At 47.9% G+C, this 26903-nt stretch overlaps 1 protein-coding gene across 2 annotated transcripts in view; it reads right to left on the bottom strand.

The window, feature by feature from the left end:
* The window catches only part of Hunk (hormonally up-regulated Neu-associated kinase), a 111997-nt gene that overhangs the window by 12945 nt on the left and 72149 nt on the right, over window positions 1–26903 (bottom strand). For both annotated transcript variants that reach the window (XM_041673455.1, XM_041673454.1), the window contains exons 5-8: window positions 21070–21197; window positions 13705–13840; window positions 9511–9673; window positions 4125–4208 (exon numbers count right to left, since the gene is read on the bottom strand). In XM_041673455.1, the coding sequence (XP_041529389.1) occupies window positions 4125–4208; window positions 9511–9673; window positions 13705–13840; window positions 21070–21197 (511 nt within the window). The remainder of the gene's footprint in view (window positions 1–4124; window positions 4209–9510; window positions 9674–13704; window positions 13841–21069; window positions 21198–26903) is intronic.

A 26903-nucleotide genomic window follows, 5' to 3' on the forward strand; every position in this document is an offset into this window, starting at 1 on the left:
ACACACAGTCTCATTCTGAGATTCCTGAGGCAGGATTGCCATTTTAGATGAGGCCAGAGATAAAAGTCAGTGTCTGGCTGTTTTGATTTTCTGACCTTCAGGTTGAAACCCAATTTCTGTCTCTGGGTTTTTATTAATCGTGCTACACTAATCATATATCCACATGTAGGGCAGATCTTCTAGATGGAGTTTATTCAACTCTAAGACTGAGAAGGGAGATGTGCTCTCCTGACAAAAGAGCAATTCAGCGCCATGGAAACAGCACCCACATCAGGAACTAGATCCCGCCAGCAGCTCACTGCTTCTCCTCAGAGTTTTCTCCCAGCCCAAACTCTTTTTCTAAAACTTTTAATTTTAATTAATTAATCAGTTAATTGTGAGTATGGGGGCACATCAATCATGGTGTACATATGGAGGTCAGAGGACCCCCTGCAGGAGTTGGATCTCCCCTTTTACCATGTGGGTTCTGGGAGCGAGCCCCATTCCTAAAGTAGCAAGTTCCTTCACCTGTGAGCCATCTGACAGCTCTCCTCCCAGCCTCTCTGTCGCAGGTGTAGCTACCATTTTCATTGCCTGCAGCACAAATCACTTGACCTGACTCGACACTTGATTTTTTATTTTAAAATATCTGTGTGATATAGTTTGATCCTGCTTCCTTCTCCCCCCGTTCCTCCCCAACCAATTTTATGTTCTTTCTCTCCAAAAAAAAAGCAAAAACAAACAAAAAAGCAAACAACAAAAATCAAAATCCAAAACAAAAAGACAAAAAAATGCCCAAACAAAATGATGATGATGATGATGATGATAATGATAATAATAATAATAATAGCAGCTTACAAAAATCCATGGTGTTCGTTTTGTGTTGGCCTACCCTAGCCTGGAATGTGGTTGAAATACCCAGTAATACTCCACTGGAGAAAACAGATTTTCCCTTTGGTAGCAGGTATCAATTGCAAATAGCCCTTTGGCCATTCTTCATTTGTGTGTGAAATTTATATGCATCATATATATGCAGGTGCTCACAGAGGACAGAAGGCAGCGTCAGATACTCTGAAACTGGGGTTACAGGCTATTGTGTTCCTCCGTGTGGGTGCTGGGAACAGCAGCACCAGGGTCCTCTACAAGAATCCTAACTGTTGAGCTATCTCTCCAGCCCCAAGTCATATAGCTATTTAAATAAGTCGTAAGCTGAACATCTTCATATTTACCTTTAAACTTACAGCCTCAGTATGTCAGCAATATCTCAAAATTTCCATGTTGGAGTTTTGGCCTCTAGGACCACAGAATACAACCTTGTTTGGAGTCAAGTCTTCATAGTGATAGCTGAATTAAAGTGAGGTTGTCAGGACAACCCTTCTGCAGTAGGACTGGTGTTGTCACAAGGGGGCGGGGAGGAACTGGACACGGGAGTGCATCTAAGATGGCACAAGAAGGCAGCCGAAAGGAAGATTAACAGCAAGTACCAAAGCCTAGGCAAAGGCTAGCGGCCGGTTCCCTCTGCCGTCCCTCAGGAGGAACCAGCCCTGAGTCACCCTGACCTCTAGAATTGAGGGACAGTAGATTTCTGCCCTGTCCCTGCTGCCCCATAGCCACGGTCTTTTCTGGAGCCATCTCCTGTTTCTAGTCTATATTTTATAAATTGACATTATTTTTAAGGGATTTCAACCAAAATGGCATTGCACCGTTTTTGTTTTTAAAGATGGGTTCTCACTCTGTAGTCCTGGCCAGCCTTGAACTCACGGAGTTGTACAGGACGCCACCTCCTGAGTGCTCCATTAAAGAACGCTCTCTTACACCTAGCACGTCTAAAGTCACCTTCAACAGCCAGGTTAAAAATGATGACCAGCCTGTCTCCACCCAGTGGGCCCCGGGCTTCACTGAACACCACACATTGGTGTTTCCAAGTGAGATACCTCTACCCCTTCCCCCTGCTTTTGTTTGTTTGTTTGTTTGTTTTGAAGACTGGGTCCCTCTACATAGCCCTGACTGTCCTGGAACTCTCTCTGTAGACCAGGCTGCCCTCAAACTCACAGAGATCCCCCTGCCTCTGCCTCTGTGCTGGGATTAAAGACGTGCACCACCACACCCTGTTACATGTTCCAATTTTACAAAATAGTCTCTTCCTTTTTACAGGCAGAGGAAAAATAATTCTTATATCACAGCACTGTAATCCCCAAAGGGAAGTTTTGAAAACTCAGTTAAATTTATTTATCCTCTAGTACAGAAAAGAATAGAAATGAAGAAATAAAAGAGGCCACCCAAGCACTCAGAGCACAGAATCCAACTGCATGACATCCTTGGAGCTTGTGACCCTCCAGCCAAATTCCCGGTGAAATGCGACCTCACTCTCCCATCCACCCCCACCCCTGCATTGTGTTCCCCTCCCTTCTCACACTCACCCCTGCATTGTGTTCCCTTCCCTTATGACCCTCACCCCTGCATTGTCTTCCCCTCCATTCTGACCCTCACCCCTGCATTGTCTTCCCCTCCATTCTGACCCTCACCCCTGCATTGTCTTCCCCTCCCTTCTGACCCTCACCCCTGCATTGTCTTCCCCTCCCTTCTCATGCCTGCCCACGGCAACTGAAGTGAAACCGGGGCCTCCCCGCGGCTGCACCAGTGAAGCCTGGACCATCTAAGACCTTCCGAGAACTTTTCCTACCCAGCCCCACTCCACTCTCTGGGTTCCGACAGAGACAAGTTGAGCAATCTAATAAGAGCCTGTAATTCAATTAGCAGAAGAAATGCACACTGGAGAAACAAATGGATCGCAGGGAACCCGTTAGTGCACCTATGTAAATACTAGCTGTTCAATATTTCAGCAAATGTTTAAAACGTCAGCCATGTGTCCTCTGGCCAAGTGGAAATAACCGTCAGAGGAAGGGAGTCTGAAGGAGAGATGGGGCTCTTCCCGTCAGGGTGCTGGCACTTACGGATACAGCTAGGAAGGCTGGGAGTGAGAGAGCAGACAAGAAGAAAAGGCATTGCTAGCCTCGATTCAGTCCAATTTCTGACATAGGACAAGGTCCATTTCATCTGACCACTTAGCAAGTATTTACTGGAATGACATGGCACTTCCGCCATACCAGGGACCATGCCGGCTCTCGGATGCTAACATGCTCCTTGTTCTTGTGGGATTCACGGTCCACACGGGAAGTCATGTGCTCATCAGCTGATCCCCTTAAATAACTGAGAAAGTGTTGGGACCAACGCTGCTTGTAGAACGCTGGAGGGCAGCTGCCCTAGAGAGAACGGGGACCTCGTGCACCCATAGTTACTGCGGCTCTACTCACGGTGGCCAAGCCATGGAACAGACCCTGCTGTCCTGCAGCTGGAGGATGGGTGAGGAAGATGTGGTCCATGTGCGACAGACACCAAGGGTTTGGTTGTTTTGTGGTTTCAGCAATAAAGAATCACAAAGTCATGTTCTTTGCAGCAAAATGGATGAGACTGGGGAAATCACATTAAGTGAATTTAGCCAGCCCCAGAAGACAAATAGCATTTTCCTCTCATGTGTGGTTCCTAGACCTTATAGACACACAAAATCACGTACGTATATGCCATGAAAGTAGAAACAGAGCTAACTAAGGGAATAAAGGTCTAATTCTACTGTGGGGGTGGGAGAAGGGAGGAAGGAGGAAGAGGAAGGAGGAAGGAAGAGGGTAGGAAGGAGGGAGGGACAGAGAGGAAGATGAGAGAGGGAGGAAGGAAGAAGGGGGAAGGAAAAGAGGGGAGGGAGGGGGAATATACTCAAAAGTACCTTATGTACTTGTATGACATGCTCTTATGTAAAGTAATACTATTTATAACTAATATATAAAATGTAAATTGAAAAATAAAAGGCATTTAACAAATCTCACTGAACAGACTGGGAAACAAAAACAAAGACACAGAGTCTTGCCTCCCGAGACTGGATGTCACTGGTGTGTGGTACGGACTGAGCACACAGGTGTTTAAATGTCCCAGGGATGTGTGGCACATAGGCCTTGTGGCTTGGAGACTGAGCAATGTTGGCTCTGCTGTAACTGTAAAGGTGTTTGTCCTTTGGTATTTCTGGGTTATGGCGGCTGGTTTTCATTCCAGCCTGCCCTGAAATGGACTGAGAGCCCTACAGGGCCACTCACCTCGTAGGGCTCCTTGCTGGCTCTGCACTTCTCTATCTGGTAGAGCTGGGTCTTATAGCAGATGCCATCTTGAATGTCAGATTTCTACCGAAGAAAGAAAAAAATTGTATCTTAAGTCTTGGCAAACAGAAACATTCGTGACACAGTCCTGAATTTTCCAACCAGTGCTTGGCTAAGAGAAAGTCAAAGAATGGCTGGCACACCAGCAAGCTGCAGGGCAGCGTCTCATGCCAGCACTGAGCACGAGGGGAGTCCAGGGCCCAGAGTTAGGCAGCCCTGGGCCAGTCTCTGCTCTCTACTTAATCTGAGTTCCTCCATCTGCCCGGTGTTTGCTGTAGGAGGAGAAACAGAAACCAAACAGTTAAGCTGGAAGCACGACCTACTAACCACACTGGGTAGGAGGCAGCAGGCTCACTTGCTTATAGTAAACAGGCGTGGAACACAGTTCAGTCGGTGGAACAGCGCTTACCCAGCACTCACGAGCTCTGTTCCGTCTCCAGCACTAAAAACCCGGCATGGCAGCAAACACCTGTAACCCCAGGGCTTGGGAAGCGGGTGCTGAGCGACAGGGGTTCAAGGCCATCTCTGACTATATAGAAAGTTTGAGGCTAGCCTGCAACAGGAGACCCAGTCTCAAATAAACAAAAGCAGCATGAAAACACAACACCCAAGGGAAGGCCACGGCAAGTCACAATGTGATGGAGGAAGGTCATTGGTTAAATAAAAAGAAACTGCTTGGCCCTCATTGGTTAGAAGATAGGTGGGAGGAGTAAACAGAACAGAACGCTGGGAGGAAAAGGAAGTGAACTCAGACTCCACAGCTCTCCTCTCGGGAGCAGACACCTCAGAGAGATGCCATGCTCCCAGCTCCCAGGCAGACGCACGCGATGAAGCTCCGACCCAGGATGGACATAGGCTAGAATCTTCCCGGTAAGCACACCTAGGGGCGCTACACAGATGATTAGAAATGGGCTAAATTAATATGTGAGAATTAGCCTAGAAGAGGCTAGATAGAAATGGGCCAAGCAATGATTAAAAGAATACAGTGTCCGTGTAATTATTTCAGGTAAATCTAGCCGTGCGGGAGGCGGGGTGCTGGGGACGCAGCCCCGCCGCTCTTATTACTACAACAATGGAAGCTAGTAAAGGACTTACAATATCTCTTGATTCTAAAAAATAAGACAATGGAAGAGAAAGGAAGAAATGACAAGGGGAGACAGGCATTCTAGTTCACTGATTTCAAAATCCCACACGGGTTGTTAATGATCAAAGAAGATGACCAACAGTGCCTACAGGGCAATTAGATGAGCCACATCTGGCTATCACACACATCTGGCTATCATCACAGAGCGGACCAGCTGCAGTCCTGGGCAGAGATCAGTTCACTCCTCTCGCCTAGAGCTTGGATTCTCGGTCCAGGTACGTCTTACGATTGAAGAGTTAAGTATCATTGCTCAATAAAGTCAAATGCTTCTCCAGTGAGATCTGCAGGTCTGTGTTTCTGGGGATGCTTTCCACGGGGCATTGCCATGCTCAGCTTTATAGCACTCAAAACTGATGTTAGACAAAGTTGAAGAGAGGAAATGACAGCAGAAGGCAAGGAGCCCGGGGAGAGCAAGGCACAGGCTAAGAGTTTCCGACACAATGTCCCTCTTGGCCCTCTTGCTTGACATGAGCTATGGCACAGTATCGAGAGACTGTGAATGATCAAACCTGTTGGGTGTAAATGCAGAAGCAGCCATAGGACACTGCTTTCGGGACAAGCAGCCTTTTATCTAACTTTGGAAAACACACTGATCTAGACCACCATGTGGCAACATCGTTCAGTAATGTATGAAACTAAGACTTCCCTACATGTCAGCTCCATCAAGGCACGCTAAGATCCCGAGCAACATTCATCACTTGAAAACCGGCGTGCGTGCGTGCGTGCATCCTCCTGTGATCTGGGAGCCATTTGAAAGATTAGCTTTTCGCCTCTGGCATGATCTCCACATGCTATCACCTGGAGCCCGAATGAGAACATTGCACAGAGGCGTCTACAAGAATACTCATATTTATAATTCATCATGTACCGTGGCACTCATACATCATCTACATCATAAAATATACAGCAAAGTAGGAATTTAAAGGATGAGATAAGAAAGAGACTTGGAGATGAGGTCTCTTGCAGAAGAAAATTGAAAAACAGCCTCAACTCCCACCCGACTCTTAGGCACTTCTGCTGAGAGCGGAGAGTCATGGTGTGGCACGGAGGCTGTCTTGCTCCTCCTTTCTTACCACTTATGAAATAACAGACCATACCACTAGGGTTTGCCTGGGGGCCCCGGAAGTTCACCTGCTGGAAGCTTGGTTCCTCAGGTGACAGTGTTAAGAAGTGGTAGGGCCTTTATGACAAAGGGGACGGGCACAAGATAATTAGGTCATCAGGGCATCTTTCATAGAAGGGATTGGTACTTATCTTATCCAGCACATCAGTTACCAGGAAAGTGCTGTTGAAAAGCGGGCATCGTACTCGCTTGGCCCTTTGCCTAAGGTTATTTCCCTTCTTGGGCAAGTTGTGACAGAGTGGAGACGCTCCTTAGAGGCTAGGACATGATCTCGACTTTCACTTTCCAAATCTAAGGCTCAAACAGGCCTGTTTTTGTTTTTTTTTTCTAAAATATTTATTTATTTATTATGTATACAATATTCTGTGTGTGTGTTCACAGGCCAGAAGAGGGCACTAAATCTCATTACAGATAGTTGTGAGCCACCATGTGGTTGCTGGGAATTGAACTCATGACCTTTGGAAGAGCAGGCAATGCTCTTAACCACTGAGCCATCTCTCCAGCCCCAAACAGGCCTGTTTTTAAAGTGAGTGTCCAGCCCCTTGGGTATTTTGTTATAGTAACAGAAGACAGACATATACATATATGTGTGTGTGTGTGTGTATAGCAATATATTATATATATTACATATTGATTAATATATATTACATATTGATATTACACATTTAAGCTTGATTGCAATTGCAGACCCTGTCTTCCTATGTTACTAAGTGCTAACTTTCAACTTGGCAAAGCCTAGAAGGACCTGGAAGAAAGCCGAGTAGCTGTGTGTACCAGGCTGGTCTGTGGGAATGTCTGTCAGGGACTGTCTTGATTATCAATTGGCAGAGGGCCCAGCACACTGTGGGCAGTACCCTCCCTGGGCAGGTGGTTTTGGGCTCTGTAAGAAAGCCAGCAAGCTAGACGACAAGCCACTAGGAGCATTCCTCACTCGTCCCTGCCTCCAGTCCTCACCCTGACTGCCCTCCATGATGGGCTGTGACTTGGGAGTAGAAACCAACCAAACCTCTTCCTCCCCAAGTTGCTTTTGGTCAGAATAAGACACTAGAATAAGACAATGTGTCACCTAACGTCCTATGACTGACTGATGTCTGCAGAGGGATCGACTCATAGCCTCAGAACTCCAGACAAAACGTTTACTTACTTATGATGATTTTTCTTCTTTGGGGAAGCATTTTAGTGTTACCTTTCACATGTCTTTCCTTTCGCCACATGCATGCACGTGCGCGTACACACACACACACACACACACACACACACACCAAGAAAGCCCTGGTTAAATTTTCCTGGAACCAAATTATATGCTGACTCAGCCTGGGAACACCTGCACGACCGTCCAGATGTTTGGCCAACCTCGGGTCAAGTTTCTTCAGACGTGTTATCTAGCTGCCTCTCAGCCTGCCTACTTACAGGAGCTTCAACAGGACCATCACACCCCACGGACATCACACCCCACGGACATCACACCCCACGGACATCACACCCCACGGACATCACACCCCACGGACATTACACCCCACGGACATCACACCCCACGAACATTATTTTGGTCATTTCTATTCTGTCAAGGGGACACATTTCTCTAGCTGCAGGTGAATTTCATCTTCTGCTCTAAGATAGAAACTTAAAAATGTTTCTAAACTGATAGGTTGGTGGGTTGTTTTTGTTTTTTTTTTGACACATTAGATTATTGCGTGACTTTAACCAGTATCGAACGATCTCTAGAAGTCTGATCTTACCGTCTAGGCTCTGCCTTCCTAGCAGAAGCATACCACCAGATCTCATGGTGCAATATACACAGGGTCAGGGTCACTTTTAAGGGAGTGGGTGTCTGATCAAATCTCAGATGGGGTTATCTGGTTGACTTCCCGTCAGAGCCGGTCAGCACTGCACCTACCTTTCTGCATCAATGCAGAACAGTTTGCTTAGAATCTATACACTGCCTTACAGAATGCTTTTCAAGAGGTTGTCCATTTGGAGGTTACTGACATATGAACTACCATGCCTAGATGATAAAGATACCACACTATCAGGGTACTACTGGTAAAGTGCGTATCCCGACAGTACTCCACACATGGCACTAGGCAACTTGGTCTTTCTTTTCCCAATTTATGTGTGTGTGTGTGTGTGTGTGTGTGTGTGTGTGTGTGTGTGTTTTGCCTACATGTATGTGTATATCATGTGTGTGCCTTGTATCAGAGGAGTCCAGGAGAAGGTGTTAGATTCCCTGGGACTGGAGTTACAGATGCTTGTGAGCCACCTTGTAAGTGCTGGGAATCGAACCCAGGTCCCCTGCAAGAGCAACAGTGCTCTAACTGTTGAACCAGCTCTACCCTGTCACTTGAATTCTCTAACATCTGGCCTGTGTGAAGCTGCTGGAGTCAACCCAGTGAAGCACATTGTGTTCTCATTTGGGGAGAAGAAACCCTAATCAATTTTTTCTCTTGGCACCTGGTTCCAGGCCTCCAATTTTGGAGTAAGTCATTTATAGGAAACCATACAATATTTGCATATAAACTATGCATATCTTCTATACACTTTAAATCTCTGAATTACAGCACCTAATACAACACAAATGCCACGCAACTATTATTTAGGGAATAAAAAGAAGGTCGCACATGTTCGGCACTAATACAATATTCTTCTAAATATTTTTGATCTGTGGTTGGTTGAATCCTGTAGACACAAACCATCAGAGAGAGGGCCTCCCAGTGGCTTTTTCTAGCTAGCTTTATAGATCCAGGTAAGGCTCCACAACTTTTAAGAGCACTGAAGGCTCCCGTTCCTCTAAAGCTGAGAACCCAAAGAGCAAAGAGGTGACAGAAAAACAGACAGCTGAGAACAGAAGACAAACAATGCTGAAGGCCCTCAGCGGTCTGCCAGGGCTGTTACAGGAGAACCTCTGGAACACGTCTCTGACCAGGAGCACCATCTAAGAAATGGTGTTTGCCACATTCAAGAGACCCGGCCTCACGTTTTAGGCTAAAATAACAGCATGGATCAAGTGTCAGTATCTGCGTAACCCTAGCCAGAAGAGGCTCCTCTTGGGTCCCACTTACCCCTGACAAATAGCGCTCGAGTTTCTTGTTCAACAGGAAGTAGATGGCCAAGATGTGGCAGGCGCGGTTGGAGAGCACCGTGTTGATGACGTCGCTGTTCTTATAGCCCAGCTTCTCAGTCATGTGCAGCACCACGCTGGGGCTCAGGTCTTCCAGAGAAATCCTGTGAGGGGCAGACACCAAGAACCTGTCACTGACCGCTCCACCTTCACAGAGCGGCTCACAAACATGGCGGACAGAAGGGGCCCACACAGGGCCCAGGGACAACTGGGGCCTCACACACTCACTCATTCACTTGATTTTTTTCTTTTTGAAACAGGGTCCCATGCAGCCCAGGCTAGCTCAGACTCTTGGAGCAGCTGAGAGAATGACGTTGAATACCAGACCCTCCAGCGACTACCTCTGAGGGCTGGGACTGGAGACACGTGCCATGCCTGCTTCATGTGCTACTGAGACAGAAGCCAGGACCTAGTTCACACCAGGCAGACACTGCCTCAACTGAGCTACGTATCCAATCCCGGTGGGCTTTTTATTTTGAAAATTTTCATGCATATAGAAAGATGGTGGGCTTACTATATAATGTTCCTTATATATTTGGGGGCTTTCCATCCTTAGGATTCAATTAATCTTAAAACATTTCAGGGGAAAAATAACTACATCCATACTAAAAATAAAGGGTTTTTTTAAATTGACATTATTCCCTAAGCAATATAGTATAACTATTATAAATCATTCAGGGTGATTTAAAATGCATGGAAGAACTGTGTGGTTTATGTGAAAACTATACCATTTCATATAAGAGACTTGAGTGTCTGCAGATTTTTGGGTGGGGTATTTGAAAGCAGCTCACCTTATAATCCTATAGACCAGGCTGGCCTTGAACTCAAAGAGATCTGCCTGCCTCTGCCTCCTGAGTGTTGGGATTAAAGGTGTGCGCATCCCACTGATACAGGGCGACACCTGTGATTAGTGTGTGTGCACCATCACTTGGAAGTGTAAGAGTACTTCGCCACACTTCCTTCATTTTCGGTTGTTACTGTTGCTGCTAAAATATTTTAAAATGTAGGCAGCATGCCATGTCATTCCAAATACTTCAGTGTATGCCCTTAAAACCAAAGGACAGCCAGACCTGGTGGCACAGGCTTGTCACTCCAGTTACTGGAGAGACTTGGGCAGAAGAATTCCAAGCTGTGTTAAACAGAAAATGTAAAAAAAAAAAATGAACACATGAGGCACAGTTGTGTGAAAACTCCTGGTGTCTCCAGTGAGAGCAAACCTAGGCCCCTCATGCATGCCAGCAAATCATGGCCTCATAGTATGTGGGAAGGTGCGGTGTGCCACCCCAGCGAGAAGAGAGGGAGGGATGGAGGTAAGAGGGATGTTAGCCAGGGTAGCGCTCCATCTCAGTGCTCTGTAGCTGTTGTCTTGAGAACCAGGAGACTCCCCTATAATGTAGGGTTTTGACTGAGAGTCATGTAATCTTGAACCTTTTCTGGCAATGAATATATTTGGTTCTAATACATCTGTTACTGAATCTTTACAGTTTTTGGCTGATAAAGAGAATGATAACCACCAAATGTGGTGGCTCCTACTTACAACACCAGTGCCCAGGAGGAACACAGGAGGTTCACTGTAAGCTTCTAGCTTGCCTGGGCTGCACAGTGAGCATCAGGCTAGCCCAGATCATGTAACGAATTATAATTTGAGCTAAGAAAATTCACATTAAATTGCTTTGACACTATTTTGGTTTCATTCTGGCCCATTAACAGAATTGACTATGGGTGTGGGCTGTCCAGGTCCCACAGGGAGACAGGAAGAGGAAGGACGGCCTTCTGTCCACACCAGGAAGAGTGGCCAGGCACCCAGCCAACACCTGCTGGCCAGCTGGGATGAGTGTTTACTGTAAAATATTTCTTACAACATTGTTCCATCCTACCCTTTGGAGATCAGCTTAGAGGCCGAATGGCTTCACAGGAGAAAGTCGTGCAGAATATTGTGAAATTTTCCTTACTTTCCCAAAGGGAAAGGAACACTGACAATATCTAAACTAATTAAACCAAGAGACAGCAGTATCGGGAAACTAGAAAATAGATTTTACATATCTATATAGTGTGTGTGTCTTTGGCTGTATATTTCTTTTTTATTTAAGGGCTGGTAAAACCAGAAAAACAGTTACCAGAAATAGATATTTTTTTTGCCTCAAAAACTAACACTTTTAAAAAATAAAAGCTGTAAATAACACATACCTCCCCCAATATATTAGAACTCTGGTCTCCTATCTTAGAAACAGAATTCTGTTTTGTCTGTTGTCAAAATGAGCCACAGGCCTTAGATAACAGAAGACACCAAGCTGCTGTTTTCTTTAAACAAAACCTTTGCTGTTTTCACATTTACCATTTACTAGTTAGTTGTTTTCTCTTTCTCTGGCTCGCTCGCTTGCTCTCTCTCACACATGCACAACTCACACATTCACACACACGCACGTTCACACACACACATAATCACACTCGCATACACATAACTCACACACATTCACACATCCTCACACCCTTGCATGTGTACACACACACACACACACACACACACACACACACACACTACTAAGCTGGCTAGTAAACCAGGATAAGGAATTGACTCTGCGTTCACCTCACCAAAGCCTGCCTCCTGACCCTGTGGGGAGGCTAAAAACTATGAGCCACATTGTAAGTCCTTGGCACTGAAGAAGTAGCTGTCTGTGTCTCTAGTGCCAGCCCCACAGCCTTCCACAGCCTCTGTGTCCCCCAACACAGATGGTTATGCTCAGGTAGACAGTGATTACATTAGCTTAATGACTCATTAGGCCGCCATCAGAGCCACCTCTTTACAGAAGGCAGCCCGCGAGCTGCTCTGCAGAAACAAGGCAGGGCCCCCAGCTTGTTCGCAGGCTCACAGGGGTTAATCGTTCTGGAGTCTGTTTCCATTCCTGGCCCAGACTGAGCAGGTATTGGAAAACAGTGTCTATTTCCAGGTTCCCTTGACAACCTGGGTAACCCCGGACTTTGTCTAAATTACCACTCGTGAGCCAATTCTGGAGTTCTACATGGTAATTCGATCAAGTCATCTTCTCGATGCCCAGGGCGAGAGCAAGTTTGGTCAAGTAGCCTGGACGCAGATCCCAGGGATGTCCATCTAGGCACTTTAAGCAAGTTCATCCCAAGTGAGAGCCCTTGTTCAAGAGACTCAGCACTTGAGCTTCCAAAGGCTTGGTGGATGTTTCTAGACCTTCTCGCCCAAGACTGGGGGAATTTTCAAAACTACAGTCCCAGAGGATACCCTTCCCCTGCTCCTTTGTAGTTCTCTGATCCTCATCCAAGCTTGGTAGAATGTGAAGTGCTCTCAAGGGTTAAAAAAGAAGGGAAATGGGCTACCCCAGAAGGCTGGAGTAATGTGGTCTCCATATGGACTGGAGTAGCCAAGGGAGGGTCTTTATCCCTCACTCAGAGTACTTGAGAGTAGGGAAATGAGTCCCAAAGCACACGGAGATGTTTCTTGTTCTGGTCTTCCGCTCTGTAGACGGCCCCCAGCAGACACAGGTCAGGTGAACTGACTCAGTGTACCCGTCCAGAGCCCTCGTGGAAACTGCAAGGTAAGGCCTCCGTCCACGGCAAGCCCACAATATAGCAGCCGAAGAAAATGATCTGACATTATCTGTACCCATTCCCAGGACTTTCAAGCAAGGGACTCAAGCAGCAGACAACATGTCTAACAGGTGATTTCAAAGGCTTAGTTCCATGGGATCCCAGATGCTTAGTGTTGGCACACAGACACATATACACATGCACACACACACCACATAGGTCACAGTTCATTTAAATGGACCCTCTAAATGAACTACAGTGCCCCTTAGAGAACATGTAACCCATCATAGCAAGGTTTGGTGAGGGGGCATGTCCTGGAGCTCAGCTTCCATCCCTCCAACCAGGCTCCACAGGACCCAATCAGCACAAAGACATAGGACAGCCCTGGCTGCATCTTCTTGCCCAGTGAGATGGGTCTGTCTGCAGGAGAATGGCTGCAGAGGTGGACAAGGCCAGGCAAGGCTTAGGTTAACAGCACTGACTTCAGTCACTACAGCTCCTGTCTGGAGCTGTGGGAGGCTCACAGGACAGGCCCCACCGCACTGGAGAAGGTATCCCTCCACAAGCACTGGCTTACCTGTTGGGATAGGTGACATTACAGGGCACTTTCCCAGTGTAGTTCTCGTTTAGCCAGCGGTTTGCCAGTGCTTGTTGAATATTTGGCCTCTTCACAGGGTCTGGTTCCAGGAGAGAGCGCAGGAAGTTGACGGCCCCTGTGAGACAGTCAGCAAAGAACACACGTTATGGACTGAACACTGTAGACTCTGCAGCTGCGGGTCTGCTTCCTTATCTCCTCTGAGCCTCCAATCTCGGGTCTTTGGAAGGGCTTCGTTTAGATAAGGCACAGATCATGATTTCGGTCCCCACCCTCAGGACCATGCATTTCTGGAACAATCTGTGGGCTCCTGTAGTCACTCAGAGATCAGCCACAGACAAGAACTATTTCCGTGTGGGGGATGAAAGTGCAGAAACCAAGAAAACGCCCAACAGCATGGTGGCGACTGAGCGATCCATCAGGAAGGAAGAAAGACGAAGGAGTTTGAATTAGACCCTTGAGTTTGATCCTTACCGCAGGCACAGTGTCTCGTGAGGTGCTTTCTGGCTGCTTGGTTAGTTGATTGTTTAATGACCCAGGGATTAAACCTGAGCCATCATACACGCCTGGGAACCACCACTGAGCTATGCCCTAAGCCTGAGCCATCGTACACGCCTGGGAACCACCACTGAGCTATGCCCTAAGCCCTACCCTACTTTCTATTTTGAGATCAGCTCTCACAAAGTAGCCCAGGGTGTCCTCGAACGCCCTCTGTAGCCCAGGCAGACGTCTATCTTCCCCACCTCAGCCTCCCTGATATCGGTAACACACACGCATTACTGACAATCTAGTCTTCTTCTTTCAAAGCTATTGTTTACTGCCTCCCACACCTGCCCCAAACTCTGTGAGATTCTAACACAGTGCCCAGTCCAGCCTGGACACATGCTCGCTTAGCCACATGCATCAGGCTGACAGGACAGCAGAGATCTGCATGGTCTAGGTGTTAGGCCAACTCTAACTCTGTAAGTCCTAGTTTGTCACAGGGTTCTAGCAAGCAGACCAAGGCAAACCCGTGCCCCTCTGCTGCTGTCCCTTAAAGGGAAGGAGATGCCTGGGTAGAATGCACGCCAATAGTATTTGCTCTTATTTTCAGCCTAAAGACAAGTGTAAGGAAGGATGTGAAAACCATCGACAAAACTATAAAATCCGCGCAGCCCCTCTTACATCCATCCGCAGCACAAGCAATTTGTTTTAATACCCTGGGCCTCCTCTCACTAAACGAATGTTTACAGAACACCTGTGATCTACCCAGACTCTAGGGGCAGGAAGCTGGATGTCGGTAGCCTTTAAGATCACAATAGCAGAGACAACCAGACAACATGCAAAACCATATTCTGGAAGGTCGCAGGTACAGAACTGTCCAGTGAGAGAGTCTGCACACAGAGTGAGGGTCCACACACAGATAGTGAGAGTTCACACAAAGACAGAGAGTCTACACACAGACAGCCCACACACGGACAGAGTTGAGTGTTCATACATAGACAGAATGAGATTCCACACACAGGGACCTGTTTTCCTGAGTTCTGAGACTCCATTCTCCTGTTCAATGACACCTTATCATAAATGCCTTGCAAGGCACTGAGATACATCTCATCCGGCAAAGTGACTGTCTAGCTTGAAGAAGTCCTGGGATAGATTCCTAATACCATATAAGTCAGGCACAAGCCTATGATCCCAGCACCTGGGAGGTGGAGGCAGAAGGGTCAGGAGTTCAAGGTTACTCTCAGCTACATAGCAAGTTCAAGGCCAACCTCAGGGTAGGATACATAAGGCACATCCTCTTCCCTCTCCGAAGCAGAAAATACTATTCCTTTGTATGTAAGCATGTCTGTATCTATCCAAGTACACATGCGCAAGCAGGTGTGTACACTCTCACGTACGTACATGTATGTAGAGGCTAGAGGACCACCTAAGGTGACTTCGGAAGTGGGCATGGATCTGGGGGAAGTCAGGGAGGGGGTAAATATAATAAATACATTGTATGAAATTCTCCAAGAACTAATTAAAAATGAAGGGGGGAAAGGAATGCCACCCACTTCTGAGACAAGGCTTCTCCCTGACTTGGAGCTCAAGTTAGCGCCAGGATCTTCCTGTCTCCCTCTCTCCAGCCCTGGGATAACAAGCATATGCCCCATAGTGTTCACCACACCCAGCACCCTCATGTGGGATTCGGGAATCAAATTCAGGGTTCTAGGCTTGCAAGTCAAGTGTTCTATCAACTAAGTCATCCTCTTAGGTCCCCCACCAAATACTTCTTTTATTTCATTTTCTATATGTCCAAATCTACCGGATCAAATCGTAAGTCCCAGAATATAATCTCCATTTGCTTTGGCTCCAAATGGCTCTTTCTCTCAAGAGCTCTTCCCCAGGTTTTTAACCGAACAATGTTTATCCAGGAGTGGTCATGGAAATTCACTTTTGCATCTGCCCTGGTTGTCATTTTATACCGTACTTGAAAGAATGAAGGTCCTTCTGTGAGCAGTTTTGCTATGGCGGAAATGAAGGGCCAATTGTGATCAGAATCGGCTCCAGAGGAATAGCCCTTTGCTAAGCCCCATCCGTAGGTAAATTGTGCATGAGCACCCAGCGGATGTGGCCATCTGCCTTCAAGAATACAGTGAGCCAAATGAAGGTTCAGAAGCCATAAGAGCCATGAGGTACATCAGCATGGTCAGACTTCTTAAAAAAGATTCATTTGTGTTCGTTTTATGAATGGTTTTGTAGGCGTGGATGTAACTGCACTATGTGCACACAGTACCCACAGGGTCCAGAAGAGGGCGTTCCCTGGAACTGGAGTTATAGATGGCTGTGAGTCACATGTAGGTGGTGGGAACTGAACCTGGGTCCTCTGGAAGAGCAGCAAATGCTCCTAACGGCTGAGCCATCTCTTCAGCCTCAACACTGTCAGTTTTATAGCTAAGTCTCGAAATAAAATTTTCCTAAAGTCGCCCAAAAAGAGGTTCCTGTTTTGAATGTTTTCCCTCTCCTCGGCTCCCGACAGTACAGGAGTTGCCTGAGGATTTTTGGGGGTTGGAGTTTTTGTTTGTTTGTTGTGTACACCCATGTGAGGGAAGGGACAGAAGCCAGAGGATGGTGCCAGGTGTCCCGCTTTGTCATCATTCACTGAACTTGGAGGCCAACAAGAGCCAACAAATCCTGTCTCTGTCCTCCAGAACGGTGGGTTACAGGCCTATGCACAACTATGTAAGACTTTTCAATGTGGGATCTGGGGATCTGAACTCTGAAGAGCAAGCCCTCTTGTTCACTGAGCTACCGCCCCAACCCACCACTAAGCAGGGGTATCTATTGTTCAAGGACAACGTGGTGGGTTTGATGAATTGACTTGGGTGGGGCGGCTGAGTCAGGGTGCCTTCTGAGCTCTCTGATGCCCACCCCTTTGGATGGGGCGGCTGAGTCAGGGTGCCTTCTGAGCTCTCTGATGCCCACCCCTTTGGGTGGGGCGGCTGAGTCGGGGTGCCTTCTGAGCTCTCTGATGCCCACCCCTTTGGATGGGGCGGCTGAGTCGGGGTGCCTTCTGAGCTCTCTGATGCTCACCCCTTTGGGTGGGGCGGCTGAGTTGGGGTGCCTTCTGAGCTCTCTGATGCCCACGCCTAGGTTACTGGCAGCCATTCACAGCCGGGCCAAGCTTCTTGGAAGAATGATTAATCAGAAGAGCTAAGGGTACCCGGATGTGTGTTTCTGTTCTATTTTCACCACCGAGTGCTCTAAATCTTCACAAACTGCTGATGAGCAGACATAATTTTAGTCCACGTCCCTGCTGATAGTCATACACCTCTGGACGTCACAGGCATCACACCGCTGTCCTGAAAAGACTTTGTGAACATCCTCAGAGTGCTTCCAAGTTTGTCCTTGGATCTTGAAAATATCCGTGTCTTTGGGGCCAAGAGGGATGACGCATTCCCTGCTAACCCAGAAAGTGAGATCTATCATGGTCTCCTGAGAGCTGACCTTTGGGCTTTATACTCGAGCTGAGAGAGTTGGAGCCAAATGGAGGCTCCCTCACCTGCACAAACCAGGAGGCAGGCACCACTGGGGGGCCAACATCGCTTCTTTCAGGAGCAGTCAGACTTCTCGAGTCTGAACTGGCTTACGTGAGCACTGGACACTGCCAAAAGCAAGGGCTGCAGGCACCAGACAAAGGCACCCTAAATTACAGCAGCCAGGCAAACGCAAGCAGAGACCTGTCCTCGAGGGAGGCTGCCCTCTCATCACCTCTCAGCTAAGAATCCTTTCACAATGGATGGGTAAAGCCTTCTTGGAAACCTTAACCGGGCCCAACCCTCAGCAATGCCAACGTTTCTTCCTCGGCTTCTCTCTCCATGCATCTGTGAGACAAAATCCTCTTAATTGGAAGTGTCTGCTTGGACTACATTCGAAATGCTTTTGCTATGGCACCATGACGAAAGAGTAAACTGTTGGGAAACTCTCTCAGCCGCGAAAGGCATTCGTGAACTCTGCTGTGCAAGAGGCAACTTGCAGAAAGCGGAAACCAACTGGAGGAGAGTTGGAAAGGCCCCCAAGGCTGAAGGCTTCCAATTGCGTGATGGGAACATTTCATAGATTAGCAAGGACAGGAGCACTGCAATTTTTTTTCCAACTGAACTTTGCTAAAATAAAAATAAATTAATAAATAAAACTTTGAATTTAATCTAAATGGTAATCATAAGATTTAATTGATGTAATCATTTCAAATAGGGCAGACAGAATATCAAACTAAAGATGATATGTGTTCCTGGTAGAGGTAACATCCGTGCATTTTCAATTTGTAATAACATCACCCAAAACACAAGACCTAAAGACAAGAGACAAGACTTGGAAGTTAGTAGGCTGTGGAGGGGACAGATCATGTGTTAAGTAAGGAAAGAGGGCCAGAGAGATGGCTCAGCAGTTAAGAGTGAGTGCTGTTCTTGCAGAGGACCCGAGTTCAGTTCCAGCACCAATATTAGGTAGACTACCCATAACTCCAGCTCCAGGGGTTCAGACAGACTCTCTGGCCTCTGCAGGTGCTGTACATATATGAGCGTGTGTGTGTGTGTGTGTGTGTGTGTGTGTGTGTGTGTGTGTGGAGTGTGTGTGTGTGTCTTGTGTGCATGTGCACACACATGTGTTTTTAAAAGGAAAGGGAAAATAATAGCATGGTATGAAGGGAAATGTGGGTTTTCAATCAAGCCAATGTAATCACTCTGAGACTCAGGTTCCTCACTGGTAAATTTGGAACAATGGCGTCCACCTTGCCTGACTCAGTGAAAGGGCAGGAATAGGGGAAAGAACTTCATTCTGTTGCTCCAGGAAGGGACTGCTTCTCTTGGAACTGGTAAACTAGTATCTCTGGGTATAACAGCTGATCACAGGGGCACGAAGGCCGACCAGCTTGCTGCACTAGCCTGCTTCTCCTACAGCCTGTGCGTGGCTCACACTAGTTCTGTCCACACATATCTCTGCCTTTTCACCATCAGCACCTGTGGTGGGGTGGCACTGCTCCCTCCCTAGTGCCTGACGGAGGCCATGTGCCATGCATAGAGACAGAAGGCATGACTGGCTTTTACTGCAGGGCAGGGACCTCCTCCTTTCTCTTCTCTGCATGGACCAGCAATGGGGCTGAGATTCCACTTGAGCTCGGACCTCCTCGATCTTTGATCCAACCTTCAATTAATATGAAGCACACAAAGTAAGCCCTTGTGGTCTCAGCCACCGAGAACTGGGGCTGACCGTTATCATCGCAACCCAGCAATTCTTCTCTTGACCACTTGTCTTACAGAAATCACATTCGCAGACACATCTGGAGCTGAATGTTCACAGCAGCCCCAAACTGGAAACACTCCAGCAGTCCTTCGGCGGGTGACGGGCTAAACAAACTGTGGTCTGTCCATTCAGGAGACACAACTCATCAGGGAAAAGAGATCTTAACACGTATTCTCCATCTTCATAATGCCTTCACTTCAAAAACATGAAGAGAAGTGGAGATAGGACAGTGGCCAGTAAGGCTTTGCAGAGCTGGGGGAGGGAGGAGACAATGCCCATACAGGGAGGGGGAGCAGTTCTTGCAATGCAACTGTGTGTCTTGATGCCACCTCACTTAAAGCACCAACACTACCAGCTATCTGACATGTTTATTTATCCACATATATGTGTGTATAGATACACATATATACATGTATGTATATGGTCGCCTCTCTCCACAGATGTATGTGCTCTGTAGGAGCAGAGGCTACATATGGCTCTCTTTCTGGCGTCTAGAACACACCCAGCATGTGACTGGTTGTCATAGACTAAGAGAACGGATATGAAGTGATGAATACACGGATGGATGAACGGACACTTCCCTAGTGCTTTACGGCACCTCTAACACCTCTGAATGCCCAGAAGCCTCGTGTGGCGACTCCTTCAACACGTCGTGAGTTTCCTAACTCCACGAGGCAGGGCCCCCAGTGCAGAACTGTTTCTTCCACAAGTGACTACTGTAACCTCTCTTCCCAAGGACACAACGCCTCCCTGGCTCTCAACCTCCAGGGATTATAATCTACTTGCAAGGTGAAAGTGTAGCTGGATTGGATAACCATGCCCAAGAACTCATTTCAAGTTGGATCCATTGACCAGAGTGTATCTCAAGTCAGTTCCCCAGATGCTTACAAACCCAAGGGGAAAATACTCAATAGTGGTAAAACAAAAAAAAATGTATCAGGAAAGGGAAAATTAAATAATTAGCCTTTCTTTGTCAAAAGCCTCATTTTAGTGGTCCTAGACTTATTCTAACAGAGCAATTAGATGACCTCTCAGGGCCAAGCACAGGCCAGGAACTTGATGTGAATTGTGAACCAAACAAAAGATGGAATCCTATCAATTTACTGAGTCTGAAACCCAATCTTTATTCAAGTCTTTTACTGCAATTTGAAGGGGCTGAAGTATGAGAGAACTTCTCAAAAATCATCTCTGGTTTATTCTAATGAAGTAACCGAGTCCACATATGCCCGAAAGCTTTTGAACGGCCTCAAAACCTGCAGAATAAAACAAATCACGGAGCCAATACTTGAATGAAACCAATGTTTCTCTGCAGTAAACTGGCTGAAGCAAACGAGTCTTTCTGAGGCCGCGCTGCACAGTGTGAGCCTGCAGCTCCTTCTCAAGCAAAGGTGGCAAGGCCTCCTTGCTGCGTGTGGTTTGTACCAGAGACAGAAGGAGGGGATCAGAGCTTCCGAATCACGGTGGAAAGGAGAATGCACATGCGATGGACGGGAAGCCCAGCAGCCTCTCTTGTTTAGACAGGGAAAGGAAATCAGCACAGGGGGAGTCCAAACCTGACAGAGTCCAGAGCAGCAGACACGTTACCTGTGGAGAGCTGGGTGGGGAGCGGGTTCATTTCTTTGTCCACCATCTTCTGGTACAGAGCCCTCAGGCTGAAAGGTTCCACTGTGAAAGGCAGGGTCCCGGTCAACATAGCATACATGTTCACACCTCTGAAAAGAGACACATCGAAGCGTGAGAACAGAGCAGTCCCAGGGTGCAGAAGACAAAGAGCACACAGCCAGCTGAGGCGTCATGTCATGGTCGAGGTGCTGACACCCGAAAGGCTGGGGTGAGAACACTGTGAAGACGTAATGAGGGCCTCAGAGATCAGCAAGAACAGGAAGAGCTGCCTCTGGAGGAGAAACCACGCTGTCTTCACTCTGGATTCAGGCTGAGTATCTGCTGGAAAATCTAAAATGCCCCGAATTCAGAAATGTCTTGACTACCGAAATGATGCCACAAGCAGGAAACGCCCCCTCTGGCTTCATGTGGTAGTGCACCAAGGGTACTATCTAAAATCGCCTTCAGGCTGGGTCTAGAATGTTTATGCAGAACACTAACTAGGGTCCCATGCTCAGAATACTTCATTACACACGTGCAAAGATTTCAAAACCAAAACACAGTTCTGGCCCTAAGCGTTTTTGAACAAGGGACACTCAAGTTGTAATGAGAAGACATCAACACCAGAGAATTCCAAATGGCAGCATGTGGAACACACTCTTAGGGGCCTTAGGAGTGATCCTGCCGGCCTGGAATAGTTCCAGATATGCTATACAAGGTAGAACTTAGAAGGGGCAAGATTAAATAATACAGGGCACCCCTTCTGGGCTAAGAGGGTTCCGGCTTAGCACTCAGCCCTTTGGAACCAAAACTCCACACCCAAAGCCAGTCTTCTATCCATCTCTTGTAAGCGAAGCCACGATACCCATTCCAATCTCTTGAATTTTGCTCTGGGAAGTCCTTCCCAGGCTCATCTCTCAATTGATTCATTATTGGGAATCTGCCACCAGACCCTGGACCAGTATCTCAGCTATGGTTGAGCTATTGATGAGAGGACTTAACTGCTATACCAAAGCCAACCCAGAGAACAGTCTTCTGGGAGGATTTTACTCTCTTGATGTATAAAGCTCCTATCATGTTGATGAGGTTTCCTGCTGGGGAAGAGAGGCCTCCACTCTTCAAAGGCACCCACCCAGGGCGGATATGGGTTTTTTTGTTTTTTTTTTTTAAGAAGGCAACAGGATTTCCAGTCAAAACAGAGCCAATGAGACTGATTGAAATTAAGACCCTTTGGGCCTAATTCCACAGAGGCACCTCTGAATTCTTCAAGCCATATAATGACAGGTACTGCAGCCCACACTGCAGCCTCAAGCACGCTCAGATTCCAGATGTAATCTGAGGCCCAGTTCTCTCTCTGAACTCAGAACGGAGTCAGGGGACAGACACGTTCATTCCACAGATTCTTGCTGGATGCCTCTCTCTGACTGGGAGTTCTGTCAGCCAGACAATGGTACCATTTTGGATTTTGAGCTGGAGAGGAACAGGCAATGGGCAAACACATGAATAAACACAACCCGTTCAAGTAAAAATGAGATCAGAGAGAGGAGGACACTGCTTTTGACACAAGCTCGATTAAGGAGACGGGGCAGCCTCTTCGGGGAGTGTTTTATGTATGAGCTTATACACCTTCAGTCGGCTGGACGAGGCCACGTGACAAATTACATAACCCAAGAGTCAAACAGACAGGGCAGATGCACAGTTACAGACAACAGTCGTTCTTGACATGTGTTCAGTGCAACATGTTCCTCAGGGCATGAAGAGAGGTGAACGAAAAGTTCCACAGCCAAACAAGTTACCTACTCAGCGAGTCACCCTCCCACATACGCGAACCAAAGAGGCTCAGACTGGAGAGCTGGGGAGGGTGGCAGCAAGCACACAGTACTGCTATCAGTCAGAACGAAGTGATAGATTTCACAAAGTAGGCATATGAAGGGATGCACCAAGTTAAAACTCAGAAACCAGACCAGTCACAGTGACAGATAGAACTGAGTAGCTGAGGGAGGCAGTTTGGAAGGGGAGGGGAGGAGAGCCGAGGTTGTGGCTTATCTTAAAGACCTGTTGTGAAGGCTTACGTCTTTGATGTGTTTTTTAGGTAGAGCCAAATGCTTGGCTTTTAGGAAGTCTTCAGCACTGACAGAAAAAAAAAACTAGGAAATCTCAAAACTATGCCCTATCTACGAAGAGGCCTTAGACATAGGCTTTAACGAGTGGAAAACTCTGGCCTCTCCCACGGTTACTGAAGACCACCAAACAGTTACCTCCAAGATGAACTGTTCCCGGAGGCCTGGAGGCGACCTCTCCCGTGCAGGGCTGAAGGAGGACGGATGGCCAAACACTAAGCCAGTCTTCGCCTTCTGTACAGGGCTTCTGGAACAAGTCCAGGTACTCGCCCACAGCCAGGGCTTGACTGTATCCCCATCTGACGAGGAGGAGGCCAACGTGGACTTGATGTGTCAGGGGTGCACCTGCGAGTCTCCTGCTAAGGGCAGTGGCAAACAGCCTCCCAGAGTGGGTCCCTCACTCTGCACACCAGCACCGCCTGAACACGGCTTCCCGGAGTGTGTCCCTCACTCCGCACACCAGCACCGCCTGAACACGGCTTCCCGGAGTGTGTCCTTCACTCCGCACACCAGCACCGCCTGAACACGGCTTCCCAGAGTGTGTCCCTCACTCTGCACACCAGCACCGCATGAACACGGCTTCCCGGAGTGTGTCCCTCACTCCGCACACCAGCACCTCATGAACACGGCTTCCCGGAGTGTGTCCCTCACTCCGCACACCAGCACCGCCTGAACACGGCTTCCCGGAGTGTGTCCCTCACTCCGCACACCAGCACGGCATGAACACGGCTTCCCGGAGTGTGTCCCTCACTCTGCACACCAGCACCGCCTGAACACGGCTTCCCGGAGTGTGTCCTTCACTCCGCACACCAGCACCGCCTGAACACGGCTTCCCGGAGTGTGTCCCTCACTCCGCACACCAGCACCGCATGAACACGGCTTCCCGGAGTGTGTCCCTCACTCCGCACACTGGCACCGCCTGAACACGGCTTCCCAGAGGGTGTCCCTCACTCTGCACACCAGCACCGCCTGAACACGGCTTCCCGGAGTGTGTCCCTCACTCCGCACACTGGCACCGCCTGAACACGGCTTCTCGGAGTGTGTCCCTCACTCTGCACACCAGCACCGCCTGAACACGGCTTCCCGGAGTGTGTCCTTCACTCCGCACACCAGCACCGCCTGAACACGGCCTCCCAGAGTGGGTCCCTCACTCCGCACACCAGCACCGCATGAACACGGCCTCCCAGAGTGGGTCCCTCACTCCCGCACACCGGCACCGCCTGAACACGGCTTCCCGGAGTGTGTCCCTCACTCTGCACACCAGCACGGCCTGAACACGGCTTCCCAGAGTGTGTCGGAGTGTGTCCCTCACTCCCGCACACCAATACCGCCTGAACACGGCCTCCCGGAGTGTGTCCCTCACTCCGCACACCAGCACCGCCTGAACACAGCTTCCCGGAGTGTGTCCCTCACTCCGCACACTGGCACCGCCTGAACACGGCCTCCCGGAGTGTGTTCCTCACTTCCGCACACCAGCAGCACCTGAACATTTGAAAGTACACATTCCTGGGCCGGCTCCAGACTCAGAGTCAGAAACACCCAGACCAGGCCTTGTCATGTGTGGTTTAACAATCCTGCTGGGGCCAGTGAGATGATCCAATAGGCATCGGTGTTGGCCAGGCAAGCCTGGTGAAGTGTGTGTGAGTGCCAGAATGCCCGTAGAAGATAAAGTAGAGAAATGACTCCACAGCAATGTCCTCTGATTCCACATGCCACTGAGATGTGAACCTCCTCTCCTCTCTCCCTCCCTCTCTCTCTCTAACACACAAACACAACATACACAAATGTACTTAAGTGCAATAATGATGTTTTTTTTAACTCTCTGAATGCACTCTGCTTTAAAATCCACTGGGAGGATAAAACATAGACGGTGGGAGAGTCAAGCCATCATAATGAGTCTGACAGGAGGACTGCCAGGGAGGACTGCCGGGGAGGACTGCCAGGGAGGACTGCCTGGGAGGACTGCCTGGGAGGACTGCCGGGGAGGACTGCCGGGGAGGACCACACAGACTACAGATCGCAATCCAGCTCCTCTTCAACATTGGCCCCACTGCATTGTGTTAATATCCTCATTGGAATACGCGGGGGCTCCTGTGTCTTTGAGTTACCAGAACGTAATTAGTTTGGGCGTTTTAGTTATACAAGGCCACACATTTATTGATATATAATTCTGGATTTATGTGCTCATAACACTTAAACAAACCAGAGAAATACCTAAGTCAACATGTAAAGACATCACATGTTCTTCGGCTCAGAGGGCAGCATACAACACTCGAGCCTGAAGACACTGCCCCGTCACCTTTCGTGTCATAGCTCATCTGCTGGGGACGTGTGGCTTCTTTGTCACAGGTAGAATGCTCTGAGTGCTATAGGAAGCCTCCAGCAGCAGGATGCTGTGCGGTGGGTTAGGACCCAGCTGAAGGCAGGATGCTGTGTAGTGGGAAAGGACCCTGTTGAAGGGATTTGTTGGAAGTCTGAACCAAGAGAAACTCTAAAACTATTGCAAAAGTTTCTTCTGGGTGACCTGAAGACAGAAAATCACTTGACTTCTTATCAACAGTTGGCTTCAAAGAATAAGAACTAACAACCAAAAACAAAACAAAACACCAGCTTCCTGTGTCACTGCATAGCACACTGGTCTCTGTCTCCTCCTTACATCCCCTGGACCACAGATAATGATGAGAGATACTGTGTTCAAGACGGCGCCAGGGAACTCCAAGCAAGAGCGTGACTGCCTTACCAAAAGGCTTCCAGTTATTATGGATTATTATCAATTACAAACTCACAGACGTTGAGAGATTCCTCTCCCTTCATCCCAAGCACGAAGGCCAAATAACTGAAACCATAGGAAGAGTTGAGTGCTGCATCTGGAGTAAATTAAACACCAAATAAATCTTCTCTGTTGTCACATTAAAAACAAAAACAAAAAGGAACAAAAAAAAACCTCATCTTTTTAAATAAAACAACAATAAGAAATACAATTGTTTTGGGGAAATGACGATGGAAACCCACATTAATAACTGGATAGGAGAGGTTAAAAGACACACCAGATTGGGCGTCTTAACTCCTCTCCCCTAGAGTTTTCATCCATGTTTAATAGGTGGATAAAGAGAGAGGCAGCCCTTCTGACATTTCACAAGCATGCGAGAATACCAAGGGAGATGTGGAATGCGGTTTATAAAGCCTGTAATCCCATAGAATCAGACAGAGTTTCCAAACATGCTCAGAATTTCCTGAAAAGCCTTTTGAAATATGGCCCAGGGGTTTCCTGGGTTCTCTGCGGCAGACACGGAACTTCTACAACTCCAAGAGAGCTTTGAAGAGAGCCAGCGATTACAGAGACAGGGCCGGGGAGAGCAGCAATCCAACAGCGCTGGTTTCACAACCGACAGAAAATGCAGGGAGCCACTGCAGGGTGGGAAAGCCTACGGGGTAAAGAACATTGCACAACAGTCTGATGTCGAAAGAGAAGGAACCGGTGGCAGTGATGGGCAGCTGGAAGAAGGAAAGGGGCCCTGTGGAGAAGGTGTGGAACCTTCGGTACTGAGTCAGAAGGCAAGCGCTGGTCATGACAGTCAGTCTGACACATTAAAATATTCCCTGGAGGAATATTTTATTATCATTATTATCGTTATTATTATTCACTATTATTCCTCCAAGAAGAAGGACACTGAGTCGCTGCTCCCTGGAGAAGTT

Source organism: Microtus oregoni, unplaced genomic scaffold (assembly GCF_018167655.1).
Source record: "Microtus oregoni isolate MIOR12 unplaced genomic scaffold, Mior012 000023F_ref0000262, whole genome shotgun sequence".
NCBI lineage: Eukaryota > Metazoa > Chordata > Mammalia > Rodentia > Cricetidae > Microtus > Microtus oregoni.